We start from the raw sequence: 16512 nt of genomic DNA, 5'->3' as shown, positions 1-16512 counted from the left end.
CAGGAGCACTGACATGTGGAATCCCATAGAAACTTCAAAACACGAGGGTACTCAGCCAAGGCAAGATGCCACTGAGAGACTTTTCTTGAATAGAGGCCAGCCTCTGGGGCTGGCTGTGACCCCATGAGGCATGAAAATATGAAATACCAAAAACCCTGAAGTCCATGGAAGCCGCTACTGGGGCTGATGCCTCTGGATACAGGGCCAGACAGAAAGCTGTCTTCCTATGTCCATGCACTGGGGAACTGTGCAGTTTTGCTGGAATGGCTGGCCATCCATCCTCAATACTGCCAAATGGTCACAGTCTGTGACCCACCCTTAGGCTTCTCCCACTACAGACTTCTCCAATTCCCGGGTCTCCTGGATGAGAAGAGCTATGTCCAATATGGCTCGAAAAGATATATGACAAAGGGGAGCAATGTTGTATCCATACTTAATGAACAAAAAGTCATGACCATGCCCAACAATCATGTTTTTCAAGCTACTTTCTCCTTCTCCCTCTCCCCTTCTTCCTCTTCCTTTCTCTCTCTCTTTTTAAGTACCACCATTGGCATGGGTTTGGGTTTTAGGGCAGATCAATCAGCCACTTCGCCTTCCAACAGTACAAATATGTATTTAGCTCTTTCCATTTTTGTGTCCTGAGGTTTAATAGTAAAACTAATTTCTTCTTGAAACTTTCTGTTCAGCTTCTCAAAGTCAGATAATTTGTAACGGGTGAAGGAAACACTCAGGCAAATTCTATCATGGTCTTTTGCAGAATAGCCCCTATTCCTCCCCCATGAGCGTACCAAGCATCCTGACTTCTGGCCCCAGGGAAGCTTTTCTCATGAACTCCCCACACAGGTATCTCATAAGGTCTCACCTGAAACTTGGGACATGTCTTGACCCTCATCAGCATCCATTGTCCTCAGGTTATCTGAGAAAGAGAGGAAGGGATTTTAGTCAAAAGCAAAAATACTAATAAGATATGAGAAAGAGAGAGAGAGAGAAAGAACCCCTATGCTATTTAACAACAAGGTTATCTAGCAAGAATAATGCATTTTCTTCCTCACATACTTGCCGGAGTATCAGACTGGCACAGACCTTGATCCTTTTAAAAACAGCATTACAAAGATTTATAAAAATATCATTACAAGCACAGGAGGACCAAATTTGTTATTTATTGTTAATTTCCTACTGCATAATAACCCAAAATGCAAACTGACTGCAACAAAATTAAGCAGAAAATTAAATGGCCCTGGGTCATTGTAGGCACAGAATTCATTCTCTTGGCTGATCCATAGTTATGTTCTTTCTAATTTACTGAGCATGCATCGATGAACCTTGAGTCAGCTTGGTGACACGCGTACAATCAGCAATCAAAAAACGAAGCAATTTGCTGAAGAATGTCTCATTTACCCAGGCAGGGCTGCATATCTGAGCAGCAACTGCACTACCTCCATCAATAATGAATACACCTCCAGCCTGGCAGATGGGCAATGTGGGCGCTCCTGTCTTTGTCCCTCAATCTTTCTGGGCCCTTGCCTCAGCCTTCACCAGCGCTCTTACACGGGGAGAAGTGAAGCTCACTACGGCAGCAAAACGAGCCCAGGAGAGGGCCCAAGCCTTCCTGTTTTGCTGACAGATGGCTGACTTCTCAGATTGGTTTAAATTAAAAAACAACAACAACAACAACAACAGGAAGGTGCTGTCCTTCGGTGGCCACAGTGAATGCTCCACAAAGTGCCCTACGAGCCATAGACACCGGGGAGAGAACCCCAGCAACAGTGGAGTAGGAGCAAAAAAGTGTGCTGTGTGTTTCACACTTGGGGTCCTGGCCTACCACTCGGCAGTCTCAGGTGCCCCAAAGTGGATGACAGCTGGCAGCTCCATGGATAAGAAAGCTGTGGCCAGCAGAAGGTGACCTCAAGGAAATCTGCTCATTTATGCTCTGGTAAATGATTTTCAGAAGAGCTCCTTTGCTAACCAGAAAACTGAGTCTATTTGCTGACTTTAAACCAGGTTGTTACCCAGTCCCCCTTTTTTTCTTGGCCACCTCTATCTCTTTGGTTCAGATGTGTAGATCTGAGCTGAGGCCTGCTTTCAGCAGAGAACTGAAAACTGATGTATGATTCAGGGACCTTACCCTCTCAATTAGGCTGAAAACTGTGTGGGTAGAAGTGTTATATATAATACATCTATCACTCCACATATCTTTAATACCTTTTATGGTACATATGGAATACGTATTTTCAATTTCAGGAATATCAGTATTAGTCATGATGAGGATATACACGATAGTCACTTTTTCTGGATGGGAGGGTTTTTATCTATTTCTAAAAGTGGCATGAATTTTCAAGGTGGGTGTGTGGCTTAGGAGCACAGCCAGCGGCCACTGTACAGGAAATGTGTCAGAAACTAGAGTAAGCATCCTCCAGCACACAGAAGCCAGACACACTAGCCCAGACGCAAGCATGTGACCAGCACAAGCACTACCAAAAAAGCAATACATCAAGAGTCTCAGATACCTTTACTGTTAAAAAGGGAAAAAGCCATGATTCTTCTGAAACTGTCAAAACAACGATAAAGAAACATGACAGACTCAAATGAGAAAAATCTTTGTAATCACTGTGCCGCACTAGTGTAAGAAGTTAGAACCTAGTGTTCTAACTTCATACTCAAGTTATTTACTTTTCTGAAGACATGCATGGTATTTTAATGTGGCCTATCATACAGCAGGTCTTACATGCCTTTGTATTGATTGGTGAAGCATGCAGAAGTTAAATCTTGTCACAGCAACTATACCAACATGAAATTTTTAGAATGGTGACTTTAAACTTTTTGCTACATAAATGATATAATTTTTTACAACCTTTTTTAAAGGCAAGAAAACGCTCATAATTTCTACCACTCAGGACTACTAATTTTTTTCTGTATATATATTTATCTGCATTTTACAAAAAGAGGACACTAAACAGATTACAAATATACTGCTTTAAAATATTTTTTAATTTAATACTATACATATCTTTTTATTTACCAAATATACATCATCATCATCATTTTCTTGGCTACACACTACTCAACTCATTTATACAACCAATGCCTTATTGTTGCATATTCAAGTTATTTTCAATTAAAAAAAAAATCTTTCCTAAGGCACAGTCAAGGCTCTTTCACCTAAGCACCACGGGCAAACACCCTTCTAGTAGTAGAATGCGGCCTGAGCCCCTGGGTTTGCTGCATGGAGACAGAGGTGATCGATGCTGAGTCCTCTGGACACACGGATCATTTCAGGGCATGAGATGTGAGAACAGTTTCAAGCAGGAATCCTGACACACTGCCCTCGGCTGGTCCCCGGATCAAACTCTGCTCTGTAGGAGTCTCCTTCCTTTGGTAGTCATTTGCAAATAGTCGAGGCACCAGTCTCCTGGAGGGAGCTGAGAGTGGGCAGCAGATCACACCACAGCGAGAACCTTCCTGGAGCAAGTTCAGTGTCAGCAGCCAAGTCTGCAGGAGCCAGAGAACTCTGCATTTCTGCACATGGGCCTGCTGGGTGGGCATTTCCACTCAATGCCCTATCCCCACCTCCTGCCCCAGCATGGAGACCTGTGTTTCACAATCCACTTCACTTCCAAATTCATACACAATTTCAACCACACTTCTTGTGACAGCAAGGGGCTTCATGGGCTCGTGAGTACAGTTGCTTGGGGGCTGGTGCTTAGGGGGTCTCTTTGCTTGGGGTGATATTCACCAAAATTCTGAATGATTTCTGAATAAGGGGCCTCAAGTTTTCAGTCTGCATTGGGCCCTGTGAATTCTGTGGTCTGCCTCGTCTGACATCATAAGGGATGAGCTGATGAGCTCCCGATAACTTTTCCAGACTCCAAACTTGCATCTCTTAAGATGAAAAAGCAGTGACTTTTTCGTAAAAGTGGCTTAGCTTCCAGAGAAAGACTAATGAAATAATCAAACAATGGGAAAGTGTTTGAGGGGAAAAAAAACGTGGCCTCTTCCAAGACAGCTTACAAAGGGCAGCCTGAAGTGTCCAGAAGGGCCCTTAAGTCCCACCACGCTCCCCTGTCAGCATGTGCAGCACTTCGGCTGTGTAATTTACAAGCACTTACGTAGCGCTTCTTCTCCTACATGGAAGAAACACAGTGTATAGTAAAAAATTTAAGCTTGCTATGGCCTCAGCTTAAAAGGCGCTTAAGTTCAGTAAAAGGAGCTAATCACAAAAGCAAACTAATGGTGTGGTTCCACAAACTTTCACCTAAATGAAAAACCCAAATCAGTAGGCCTGTAAAGGGAGACGCCAGAAGGAATAATTACTTCACAGAAACATACCACAGTTTTCTACTTTGCCTGGGAAATCCAAGCAATTTCAGCCAAGAGCTAAAAGAATCAATAGTAGAAAATACAACAATATCAGCAAACTACCTTCCACCTGCACAGTTCTTATGAACAGGAATGCTATTATCGTTTTCTAGGAGCACGCAGTTCCGAATCGTGCATAAGGGGAAATAGATGCAGCGATAAGCGCAGGACCACCGTGACAGAAGCTGTCCATGGCTGCACCTCTAGGAGCGGGGAGCGGACTCTGCAGTCACATGCCACCAGGCACTCGCCGCTCCCACTCCGGACTGCCCACCGACTTGGGAGGTCCAAATCTCTGTCTTTCCTCTGTCTTCTGTATCTCTCCGTCCTCCTACGACCACCTCCCATCTCTTTCTCTTTCTCTCCCTCCCTCTGTCTCCCTTTGTCTGAGAGAGACTGACTCTCTCTCAGTCTTTCTCTGTCCTTCTCCTTTCCCTCTTTCTGACCAAATAGGACTTGCTTTCCTAGTTTCAGTTGGAAACTGATAGCACACCCATAACTTTACAAAGGAGGAGCAGAAGCTGGACGAGGAGCCAGGCCAGCCAACAGCACAGGGGCCTGTTCCAGGGGCGGTGCTGACCTACAGCCCCCGCTGACCCTGCGAGGTGTCCCTGGGGGACATCAGGCCTGCCCTGAAACAGCTTCCTGGACCCTGCCTTTCCTCCTTCCACACTGAGGCAGGACTGGGACCTGGCTGTGTCCTGGGGAGAAACATCCAACAGCCCCGGGCAGTTGCTGCTTCCAGGTGAGGAGCCTTGGCAAGCCTGGCTGGGAACTGAACTCATTCTAACTGCAGCACCCCAGAGGAGAGTCTGGCCGAGCTCTGCCGAGCCTGCTGGGGCCCCTGTGGAGGAATGTCAGGCCTCTGAGCTGCCTCCAGCTCCCCTCTGCTTTCTGACAGTGAATACCTCTCTTCACAGTGACACAAGGAGTCTCTTCCGTAATTCTGACAAGCTGAGTCTAGACAAATGAGGTAAAAATGAAAATGCAGATGCCTGTCAAGAATCACAACTGTACTGCTTTCCTAACAGCCCAAATTTATGTCTGTTAAAAAACCACTAAGTACACAGCATTCCAAAGTTACTGGACAAAGTACTAAGGGTCACTCAAAATTAGCCTATCTGTTGGTAGCCCACAGTACTTCTATGAGCTTTAAAATAATTGTAGTTCTCAGAGACCTAAACAGCTGTCTTACAGTGCCTTTCTGTTAATCTGTTTTTAAGCAAATGGCTTCCTTCTCCACTGGTACTCCACGGAGGATTCTTTGTCCAGTGATATTTTGTAACATATATTAAATACTTTGAGTATGCCAGGAAAAGGTTGCAAAGCAGAGGATACTGGTACCCACTGGCTTTATCCAAGCAAGCTACTAAGTTTCTTTTAAGAGACCAATGGTTAAACCTCCTAAGACCTTGGGCATTGTCTGTCTTGTCCACTTGCTTATTTGAACACCTGGTATAGTGTCCAATGTAGAGCTGAAATTCACCACCTATTTGCTAAATACGTAAATGTGTCTTTAACGCTCCCAATTAAACCCAAGGCATCTCTGCATTACCATCTCCATTTTATAGATAAGAGAACCAAGGCTAAGAGAAATAGCTTTCCCCAGGTCATATAGCTAATCAACAACAGAGCTGAGACTCCAACCAGTTCAGTCTGATGGTGATGCTTCTTTCTCTCTAGCAGTCTTGCCCATCAGAATGTCACAGCCCAGTGCAGGGGTCACACACTCCAAATGTACGACAGATGAGGATGGATGCTACTTACATATTGCCACAAACCAAACGTGATCTTTGTAATACTCTGCAATAATGGCAAACTTCATCATAAAACTTCTATAGTACAGTAAAGTTCTGGTTATTTGACCAAATGTATGCTATTTACTTTTTCCTCCCTGGCAAGTGACGCTACACTAGAGTTACATTTCGGGTTATTTCCTTCAATACTCAATGATGCTTATATTGAAGGGAGTAGATACGTGGAGGGACGTGGACCAAGCCTTTAATTTATTTGAAATGCCTTAGGTCAGAGACCTCTTTAATGAAACCCATTATTCCTGCTAAGAGACAAGTCCTTTCATCTTCAGACTGGTAGATTTTACTTTTGCAAATCTATGCTATCACTGTGAATTACACTGTATTTTTAAAAAGGAAATGCTTCAAGAGAAAGCTAAGGCAATATGCAAAGTCTTTGTATCTAGTCAAAGAGACCTTATAGGTTTTCGTAACAATTTGACAAAACAGGTTGAGAGAGCATAAAAACTTCTGAGCCCTCTTATTTCATTTCTGATTCTTTTCACTTTTCAAAAATTAGGTGCCAATCTACACATTTTCATGATTATTCCACAGAGTATTGCTGGTACAAATAACAATGAAAAACAAGATTTAAACAGGAAAGCAGGAATCCAATTTGGCTTTCACACCGCCCTCCCCCAACATCTAACTGAGCCACAGAAAACTCCTCCTGTGGTTTGTTCCACTGTGAACCCTCTTTCTGAGGGCGAATCAGCTCAGATGTGCGATTCTGTCCTAGCAATTTTTTTTATTTTTATGGCCAGGAACTGATATGCAAAAGAGGAAGGGTCAAAGGGAACTAAGGAAACCTTTTAAAATACAGTTAAAAACTATGCTGTTTGAACGTTTTCTTTGTAAAGAGGTATTTGATACAGAGGGAAAAGAAACGGAACATTTTAAATGCCACAGTGGAGCCACCTGTCTTAAAGTGAGGTATCAGAAAAGATAGCAGATGCTGTATTCGAAAGGTTGTTTTAAAAATGGAGAAAGTGGAGTTGGAGACAGTCCTCTGTGTTTACGTTTGTTGCTGCAAGAAGCCCAGAGCTGGAGCTGGAGCTGGCTGTGGCTGTCTGTCCTGACGTTACAGGTGTATTGCATTGTTTCTACCCTCTCATAAGGGTGCACGGTTCACATGGAGAGGAGAGACTTCCTGTCTATACTACTGTACCATTTGCTCTCAAACTACTACCGCTGTTTATTGAGCAGCCATGGGAGAGGCACACACAGTCAAAACTGACAGAGGCTTTTACAGGCCCTCTCCCGATTTTGGCCATCGACATCAGCCACTTCGAGGTAGCTCCTCAAATATAAATGGCGTTTCACACTTCATCACTTAACTTAAAAAATCTAAATTTAGAATCATTTTCTTCTGTCCTCTTACTGATTTCAGAAGACCTTCATGCATGGCCAGGAGCTAGCTGTACAACAAAATGCAATGAAATGAAAATAAAACCTACAGCTTTACAAAACGTAGAAACTGCCTCCAGAGAAGGGTCTACACAGATATGCCCCAGGTCTTGACTTTTTAAAATTTATATTAAGAAGATAAAATATAGAGGAGGAGACCAGGAACAGTTATGTTTCCATTATTTTCAAAGTTCTTTTTTTTAATTTTTTTAAAGAGCAATAAACACAAAGTTGTAACAGTAAGTTTTTCCCTCAGCAAGGCCATATGGTGTCACAAAGAATGCTTTATCGTGCCTTCTCAGGAGTGAAATTATCTTAATGCACAAGTAAATCATTTCAGGTGGATATTTTAAAACTCAAACTTAACACTTTACATAATAAAGAAGTCTCCTTGCCTACCCATAACATCTCAAACAAGGTCCCTGTAACACTGAAGTTTCTGCAAAGCCACCTGACTTCTATTATAATAAGCGTTCGTCTGAGCTTACTTGGTAAGAGCTATATTTAGTCCCAAAGAATTAAAATTATTTAGATCTTCACAGGAATACCCCATTGTTTATGAACCCACACGTGCATATTTATTAAAAATACCTGGGAGTTATTACTGATTGATTTGCCAACTGAGGACACATTCCTAGGTACTGTAAATTCTCTTCATTTTATTTAAATATAGTATCTACCATTAGCAGGTGGTAAGACAAGATCTACAAAATCTACATATAAACAGAGAGAACGTGTGTTCTAGAGTAAACACATTAGGGGTTCATTGTTGCAAACGTACCTATTTACCTTTTACTCCATGTGATAAAAAAGCCGCTGTGGTCTAACCTGTAGACAATAATGGGCATTTAGTCTTTTCTCCTGAGAGGATGAAAAGGTACAGACATCCTGATTGCTCTCTTCAAACTAGGGGAGGCCATTTGGTTTCCAGACTAATCAAAAATTCCCCCAAAGGGACTGAATTCTGAGCTCTGTTGTGTTTAAGGCAACCATAAAATTATCAGCTATCATCAATTAAAATGAGATTTTTTTCATAACTAAGAAATTAATCTATGCTCACATTTTTGAACCATGCTTATAGTATGTGAGATCACACACTAAAGTTGACTCAAAAATCTCCTTATATTGCAGTTTGATCTCTTAGTAGCATTACTTTGGAAATTCACCTTGGTTACCCCACCTTCAAGGGGTTCCACTGAAGTCTTAAGCCGTGTCTCAAAGGGCAAAGGGAAGAAGAAATGCATCAATGACTTAGTATCAATAACTGCTACTGACAACAATCAAATAATGACAAAAAAGAACATCAGTTGGGAATCTAACTTGGTGTTTCAGCTGGATCCTGTTTGCAAGAAAGTTCTAGATTCCTATTTTGTTCTGCAATAGGGAGCTCAGTGCTGGTCCTGTAACCCAAATCTGGAAGAGTTCTTAAGACACTCATGCCAAAACCACGCATCGCACTGCAAGGTCCATGCCAAACATGGGTATCAGGCTGTACCAGGATAGTTTAGACCCCATTCTATAGTCCTTCACTTGTGGCCTATGATCTCTCCATGCACAGCCAGGGAGAGGGGGCTCATCAGTAAAACCTCAGAGAGTTTACAACTTCCTCATTTGTAGGACTACAAAAATGGGCATGTCTTTATTTATAACCTGACAGAAAGTGCTCCTGTCCATCAGAGAGGAAAATGCAGGAAAACTCATTTTAAACACTGCAGTCAGATTTTTCTGCAGTCCTTAGGTATGTCAAAATTATTTATTTTTAATGTTTTACTTTATATGTTCCTTTTTAGCAAATTTCATTTCTTTAACAAAAACACTGTCTGCTGTTAAAGTGAAAATTCTTTCAATTCAAGGAAACATACACAACTTGATACTAAGAGAGGGAAAGCACTGGTACTGCAAAAGTACTCACAATTTCCTACCAATTTTTAAAATGATAATTAATTGCCTTATCATTAACAACCTGAGATAATTAGCAGTATGGTTTTAATTTAATGAAATAGAATATACAATTTATCAATAAGTTTTTGCAGTGAATCTCTGAATATCAGCTTAATTGTCTGCCCTACACATAACTCAGCACAAAAGAGGAGAGAAAGGTCGCTTTTTCAGGTTAAAAGTGGGGCTCACACTAGGGGGTTGCTGGCTCTCTGTAGTTTCCATTAACAGCACTGGAACACACTTCAGAGTGCCTGAGAAGTAAGCTTACAAAAGGTCAATTCCTCATTCTCATTTCTCCTAAAGACTCTAAATTAAACATTTTTCCCATTAGGTCTAGGGAAGTATCTTATGTGGAATTTTACTTGTTTTAGGTTTGCCAGTGAAAATCTGGTATAACAACAAAAGTTTATCAAAAACTGATCAGTCAATATTCATAGTGGAAGTACTAGCTTCAGAACAGGACTCTAAACCATACTGTTCATTTTCAAATAGTTTCAAACTAACAGAAAATGCTTTAAAGGTGTAGGTTTTAGTGTGTGATCTCAAAAATGGAGCATAAAAATCTAGTTCAATATGTGTAAGGTCATTCAAAAACACTTTATGCAGTTCTCGGTGTTTCAACAGTCTGTACAAAACCCCCACCAATTATAGAAAGAAAATGGGGAGGGAAGGGAAGGGAAGGACAGGAAAGGAAAGGGAAGTAGAGGGAAGGGAGAGAGAGAGAAGAGAAGGAAGGAAAAAAGGAAGAAAAGAAGACCAGCCAGACAAGCCCATGCTGGGTCCCCTCTTCCTACTGCACTGCTCTCTCCAGAAGCCCAACCTCCTACCCATTAAACTTAACTTTTGGTGTGAAATGGCGGGAAGAGAGTCAGATTTTCTTTAGCAGTGAGCTGATTGCAGAAGAAAAATGAATCACTGCACACTTGAGTGAGAAAATATGAAGAAAGCACTTTTCCACTAATTAGGACCCATTTCCAGCCATTTGTTAAGCCGTGGCCCTGCGCCATGAGCTATGAGGAGGTGGAGCATGGGGCCATCCGAAAGCAGAGCGTGCAGAGGAAGCATTAATGATACTCTCCATCACCCAAGACAGGCGGCCCGCACAGGGGTATGGGGAGCTGCTTGGGGATCAGACCACCCGCTGCAGAAACCCCAGCAGGTAAAAGGGAAGAACACACTGGCTATTCCAATCCAGGCAAGCACACGAAGAAACCATGTGGCACTCACCAACCAACCAAGGCCCGGCCAAGGCCAAGTGAGAGCGGCCTTTTCCACACAAATCCAGACTTTGAGGACCCAGGGCTGCTTGGAGTTCCCCTCAGACTCAGCCACCTGGGAGGGATCTTGGTGCCTGGCTATAGGGCCTCTGTGTCCTCCTCCTGCTCCAAAAGGTTCCACTGCTGCCTTCACACTCCACCAGGGTGCAGAGAAAGGTGGAACCACTTGCCAAATATGCAAAAAAGGAGGGAAGACCGTTTTCTCTTAGGAAAACACAGACAGGAAGGGAGCCTGTGCTTCCTGCCCTAACCAAAGTGAGTTCAGAAATTATGTGGACGTCTGATTTGTCAAGCTTGTGGTGGAAAAGGGCACTCTTTTAGTCAACAGGAATTGTGAGTTCCCCAAAGGCAGAAATGGCCTTGGGAGAAAAGAATTAGGGCCAGGCCTGTTAACAAGCAAGACAAATAGCCCCCATACCTGTGAGCTGGGGTTTGCACCACTTTTAACAGTTTATTACCAGGTGGTTGGCTGAAGGCTCCTCTGGCATCTACCTATTTATCACCGTCAAACGTGAGAGGGAAAAACTGCCAACTGAAACAGTTTGGCAGTTGCCTGTGGATTACGCTGCAGTTGCCCTTCCTCCAGGCCTTCTCAGGAGTAACCAACCAAGGAGACACCAAAATGGGCAGGCCCGCGCTTCGCCACTTAAAAACCTTCTGCAAATCTTCTTTTGTTTGCTGCTGTATCTCACTTGTAATATGCAGCACTTCATAAGGTTTCATAATGTCTTCAAAAATATTTATTGGAATATCACCAAACGTTTAAAAACTCAAACTAAAGCTACTAAAGTCATGACACTGAAACTTTAAGAACATAAATATATATTCCAGGAGATGTGGAAAGGTAACCTGAGGTATGAGGTCATTTATTAAACTGCAAAGAAATATGAGAAAGCCCATGGTCTGCAATGAAGACACCAGCATGAATGTTCAGTGAGCACCACAGTAAAAACGGTTTTGTTACTATTGATATCCTTTGGTTTTAGGTGCCCTACGTCCCTAATAAAACTTCATTTCTATCTTGTTCCTCATCTGAATTTTAAGTGTGCCTGTGTGAGCGACAGTGTGTATAATGCTGATCCTTTGAAACTCTACGTTTCTAAAACCTAAGTCAAAATGTACATGTGCCCTTTTTAAGCAAAATAAAACTGATCTGTTTTTAAGATGTGAAATAGATTCATATTTCTTCTCTTGTAAGCTTCAAAAGATGGGTCACTTGTTGCTTTTACATCTTGTGTTTTCTCCCATAAAATGGAATGATTATTCAGCACAAATATGAAATGGAATAGATCTGAAGTCTCTGTAAATATGAACGTAGAGACACCAGACGGAGAACAATGTTCACAGCCAGGGCAGGAGCTGCAGCAATTCTGCCGCTAGAAGCAGGCTCGCAGTGCCCCAGAGTGCTTGTCAGTCTTAGAAACAGAGGCATCAGAAGGCAAGCATTTTCAGAGAACACAAAAAGGTTTACCTTCTGTAAGCTGGAGTGAAGCCACTTACATCAATCTCCCTTAGAATATGACAAGAACCAACACTTATATCATGGTGAAATTATTTCACAATTCCAAAGATTAGAGGAGGGAAAAAATGCCACAAAACAGTGCTATCCTTGATGAATTCTTAGCTAACTGCAGTTACATTACATTAATACATAACATTATGCAAACACTCAAAAAATGTTATTTGTGCCTAAAATTTACTATTATATAATATAGGGAAATCCATTTTGTTTTAGTAAAAGGTTAAAAATAAAGGGGGCCTTCAATACTAATTTCATGTCAGTCTGATGTTAAAACTCTTTCACATTGCCCCATGCCTCTCACTCCACGCTATGGGCATGTTCTGTGTACATTCATATGCACATGGAATTTCTCTATTTCATGTATCTGTTAATATATTCATCATCTTGAAGTATGTGTGCGTACATATATTAATGTATATAGAGTTCTTCCCAATTTCAAAATCTTTGATGTTTATATTGAAAATATGCTACATTAACCATGCATGAAACACACACATCCAAATCAAGAACAAAAATGTATCCAAACCAAAGAACCACTGTTCTCAAACTCCAAGTCTCCAGTCAAACAAGGAAGACAGTGGCCTGTGGCACAACGGGGCTTTAGACCTCTTGGCCAATACATTCACTGCGATCTTACTTTTCGACAAGGGAAATGGCTGCAAATGGCCACAGCTGATCTTCTCTTTAGGAGCCTGTGTAAAACTCTTCAAAAGGGTCAAACCTAACAAATCTACACTTTTATCTGTAGCCCTTGTGGTCTCTTGAAGACCCCGAGGGTGGGCAATTATTGCTATGATGGTTCTGCATTATGGGGATATGTAGTTTTCCAAGAGGTAGCACTCTAATTAGAACGCTGATGAATTAAAGTACTGGAGAGTTCCTAAACTCCTTCCTTCAACTCTCACCATGAAACAAAAGGAGAAGAAAACATGACCACTTAGTTCAATAAAATGTTCTGGTCATCAGCTCTGGTGGACTGTGAGACTGAGAAGCACATTTTTTTTTTTTCATGTAAAAAAGGTACAAAATATCTTCATGGTGAAATTTGAAATCAGATACATTCGATCAAGCAAGAATAGTGTAGTATTTTTAAAGTGACATCATTATATGTATGTGTACACATTACTTCTTTAACATGCTCTGCGTTTTACAAGATGCCAGTTTAAGATGGTGAACCTTCCTGTCATAAATTTTTGCCTTGTGTACATTTTAAGCCACAGCCCAAATGATCTGATTTGTCACAGAAACAATTCTTACACCTAATATAAATAATATTGAAACTGTTACTTTTTAAAACCCCATATAAAAGATGAGTACAATGAGTCTGGTTGAACAAATGTCTTCAAACAAATAAATAAATTCAGGAGGACCCGGGACATTTTTCTGTTGGTTTCTCTCCCTCCTCATCTCATAACCAAAGTGAACCATCCTTAAAAGCATCTGAATTTCTATGAAGGTTTAAATATCATACGAAGTATTTTCAACTTCCATAAATTTTCCTTTTTTAACAGAAGCTGATGGAACCAATAAAGAGATATTTCTTCAACACTATTTTGTCTGGAAGTTTAAAGCAAGGTATCTCAAAGCTGAATTATACTGCCTGAAGCACAGTGGGAAATTGTGAGTGGGAAACCTAAGCAGAAAGTGCCACATTGAAATTCAGTCTGGGTGGGCTGCAGTCCCCAGAAAGAGGGAAGCTGCATTTGAAAGCTGTGCCTGGTCAGACCCTATGGAATCGCTAGGGTTTTTCGGTCATTAGATGCCATACATTGTGCCACCAAATTAGAAGGAAAAAACAATCAAGCCCTCACGAGGATCCTTGGGCATCACCAGCGATGTTTGACAAATATTTAAAATACATTTCAAAGGTAACCGCAAGTAACCTGGTGCCTTAATATTACTGTTTTCCTAAGAAGGTTTGGTGACTTGAGAGCCAAACCTGCAGTCAGCAAAAGGACTATCTTTCCAAAGCCGGGATAATACCTCTTTAACAGAAATCAAGATCAGACTCGACCTCGTATTTTTACAGTATAAAAAGAAAGCTCTCGGCCCAAATATAAGGAAAACTCTTTACACATGACTTTACAAAGGCTGACTTCTGTGGGTTTATGGGGGTCTATAAATTTAAATATGGCTGGGAGCTAGATCCTCCTCTGGTGACAGCGGGGCTGCTCAGAAGTGTCCCATGCCGGCCTGGTCCTGCACCTGCCGGGCACAGTGCAGAGCGGCAGACCCTTGACAGAAGTCAACGTTCTCACTGTCCTCAGAAAGAAGAGGCGGATCTGAGCGACACCAGGGATTACCAATCTTACCGCCTTTCTTACATTTTTTAAAAATATTCACCAGTTACCCCAAGTTTTCCTATTGAAATTCAATTTGAAAACACTCACGTGGATTTGTGCGTTGCGCTTTGGGGCCAAGACTGATCCTCGGGTGCGAAGAGCAACCTCGGAGCCGGGGATCCCTCTGCCCTGCCGGGCTCGCCCGCCTCTCCGCGGCCGAGCGTCCCGTCCGGGCTGGGCTGCGCTGCGCGGGGACCCAGGGGGGTCGCCGCAGTTACCGCCCCGGGCGCGGGCCGCGCAGGCACTTGTTAGAGTGTCCTGCTAACTTGGCCGCGGAGCTCTTCCCAGCTTTCTTTCACAATGACTTCCTGAAGTTGCTCACTCGCATTGTTCCCCATTTCTCCGCCACACTCCCCGCCCCCAGTCGGCTCCGACCCGGCTTTCGCGCTCCCGGCCGACCGGCTGCCCCGCGCGCACAGCGCCGCCCGCGGGCCGCGTACCTGGCCCTCTCCGTGCCGGCCGCCCCAGCCGCGCCCTCGCGTCGCCACCTGCTGCCGCCCAGAGCGGCGGGTGGCCCGAGCGCGCGCCCCGCCGCCCCGCGCTCCGCAAACTTTGGGGTGACGCACGCTGGCCGTCCCTGCTCCACTTGCCCCGCAGCCGGCTCGGCCCCGCGCGCACGGCTCGGCCGTCGCTCGGCTCGCAGCTCTGGTACACCGAACGGGGAGCGCAGAGGGGGGCAGAGCGGGACACGGAGAGGGCGCGCCGTCCCGTCCCCGCCCCGTCGCCGGCTCCCCCGGCTCGCGCGGCGCCCGTCTCAGCCGCAACTCCGGGCCAGCGGGGCCGCGCGCGCAAACTTTGCAAACGCGCCGGGCTCCGGCTCAGCCCCCAAAGGCCGCCGGGGCGGCGGCGGGCGCGGGCCGTACCTGCTGGCGCCGCAGCCGGCTGCAGCCCGCTCGCCCGCGCCGGGCCCGCTCGGCGCGCCGCCGCCACCCCCGCGCGCAGCGCGCCCGGGCCCTCCCCTCGCCGCCGCGCTTCCTCATTCCAGCGCAGCATCGCGCCGCGGCCCCGCACGGGATGCGGCGGCCCGCTCTGTGCCCGTCGGCCGGACAGCCCAGCTCGGCCGCGGCGCTGCGGGACCCGCGCGTAACCCGTGGGGGCGCGGCGCGGGCGACACGTGCGGGCCGCCGGGAGGGGGAGGGGAGGGGAGGGGGACGCGGGCCGCCTGGTCCGCCACCCTGCACCCGGGGCCGCTAGCCGGTCGGGGCACCCGCACGCTTGCCCCGCTGGCGACTACTCAAGGGACTCGGGACACCGTAAAGCACTTTCCCCAGTATCTGGGAGCGCCCGCTGCACGCTCAGCTTCACCTCCCTGGAACTGGGGCCCCTTGGCTCCCGAGTTCGGGCTCCGGCCCCAGGATGAGAGTGCCCACCCGAGGGGGTGGGAAAAGTTGATCCTCCGTAAGGGAGGGGAAGGTGCAATTCATTTTCCCAGACAACCAATGGAATACCTCTCGTCTCTCTTCCCTCCCACCTGCTCACGGCAGAAGTTAGGATGGCGCCTTCCATGTTGGCCTGGGTGCACACGCAAGTGGGTGAGGAAGGGCGGCTGCTGGCGGAGATGACAGCGGAGCAATCCCGCAGTCCGCTCGACGGCTCTTTGCGCCTCAGACCTCTCCCTGGCGTGTAAGACGCCGTGTGTCTCCGTAAAACGGGAATGCCACCTCTGACAGCGCACCCTTTCGCCCTACGGGGAGCCCCTCACTCTGATTAGCCTGGCTCCACCTGAGCAGGAGCCAGCAGTGTGTTCAGCTTGAGGAGGAGGGGAAAAGTCATGAATTCCACAAATGCAGCCTGGGCTCCAGCCGGGCGCTAGGGAAGGGGACCCAGAGGAGTGAGATGTGGCTCCTGCCCTTCCAGACTTTTAGGAGCCACTA

General features: G+C 45.1%; 1 protein-coding gene across 12 annotated transcripts in view; it reads right to left on the bottom strand.

The window, feature by feature from the left end:
- The window catches only part of IKZF1 (IKAROS family zinc finger 1), a 99484-nt gene extending 83912 nt beyond the window's left edge, over positions 1 to 15572 (bottom strand). For 9 of the 12 annotated variants that reach the window (XM_017975177.4, XM_017975181.4, XM_017975186.4 and 6 more), the window contains exons 1-2: positions 14687 to 14940; positions 863 to 916 (exon numbers count right to left, since the gene is read on the bottom strand). In XM_017975177.4, coding sequence (XP_017830666.1) covers positions 863 to 902 — 40 coding nt within the window. In that variant the 5' untranslated portion in view covers positions 903 to 916; positions 14687 to 14940. Of the gene's footprint in view, positions 1 to 862; positions 917 to 14686; positions 14941 to 15078 lie in introns of those variants that run through there. The other 3 variants (XM_035253389.3, XM_078342435.1, XM_035253388.3) reach the window with 2 other exon arrangements.
- Positions 15573 to 16512: the final 940 nt, after the last annotated feature.

The sequence above is a fragment of the Callithrix jacchus genome, chromosome 11 (genome assembly GCF_049354715.1).
Source record: "Callithrix jacchus isolate 240 chromosome 11, calJac240_pri, whole genome shotgun sequence".
Classification (NCBI taxonomy): Eukaryota; Metazoa; Chordata; class Mammalia; order Primates; family Cebidae; genus Callithrix; species Callithrix jacchus.
Note: the sequence above shows the minus strand (reverse complement) of the source record. Positions and strands in the feature narration are given on the sequence as shown.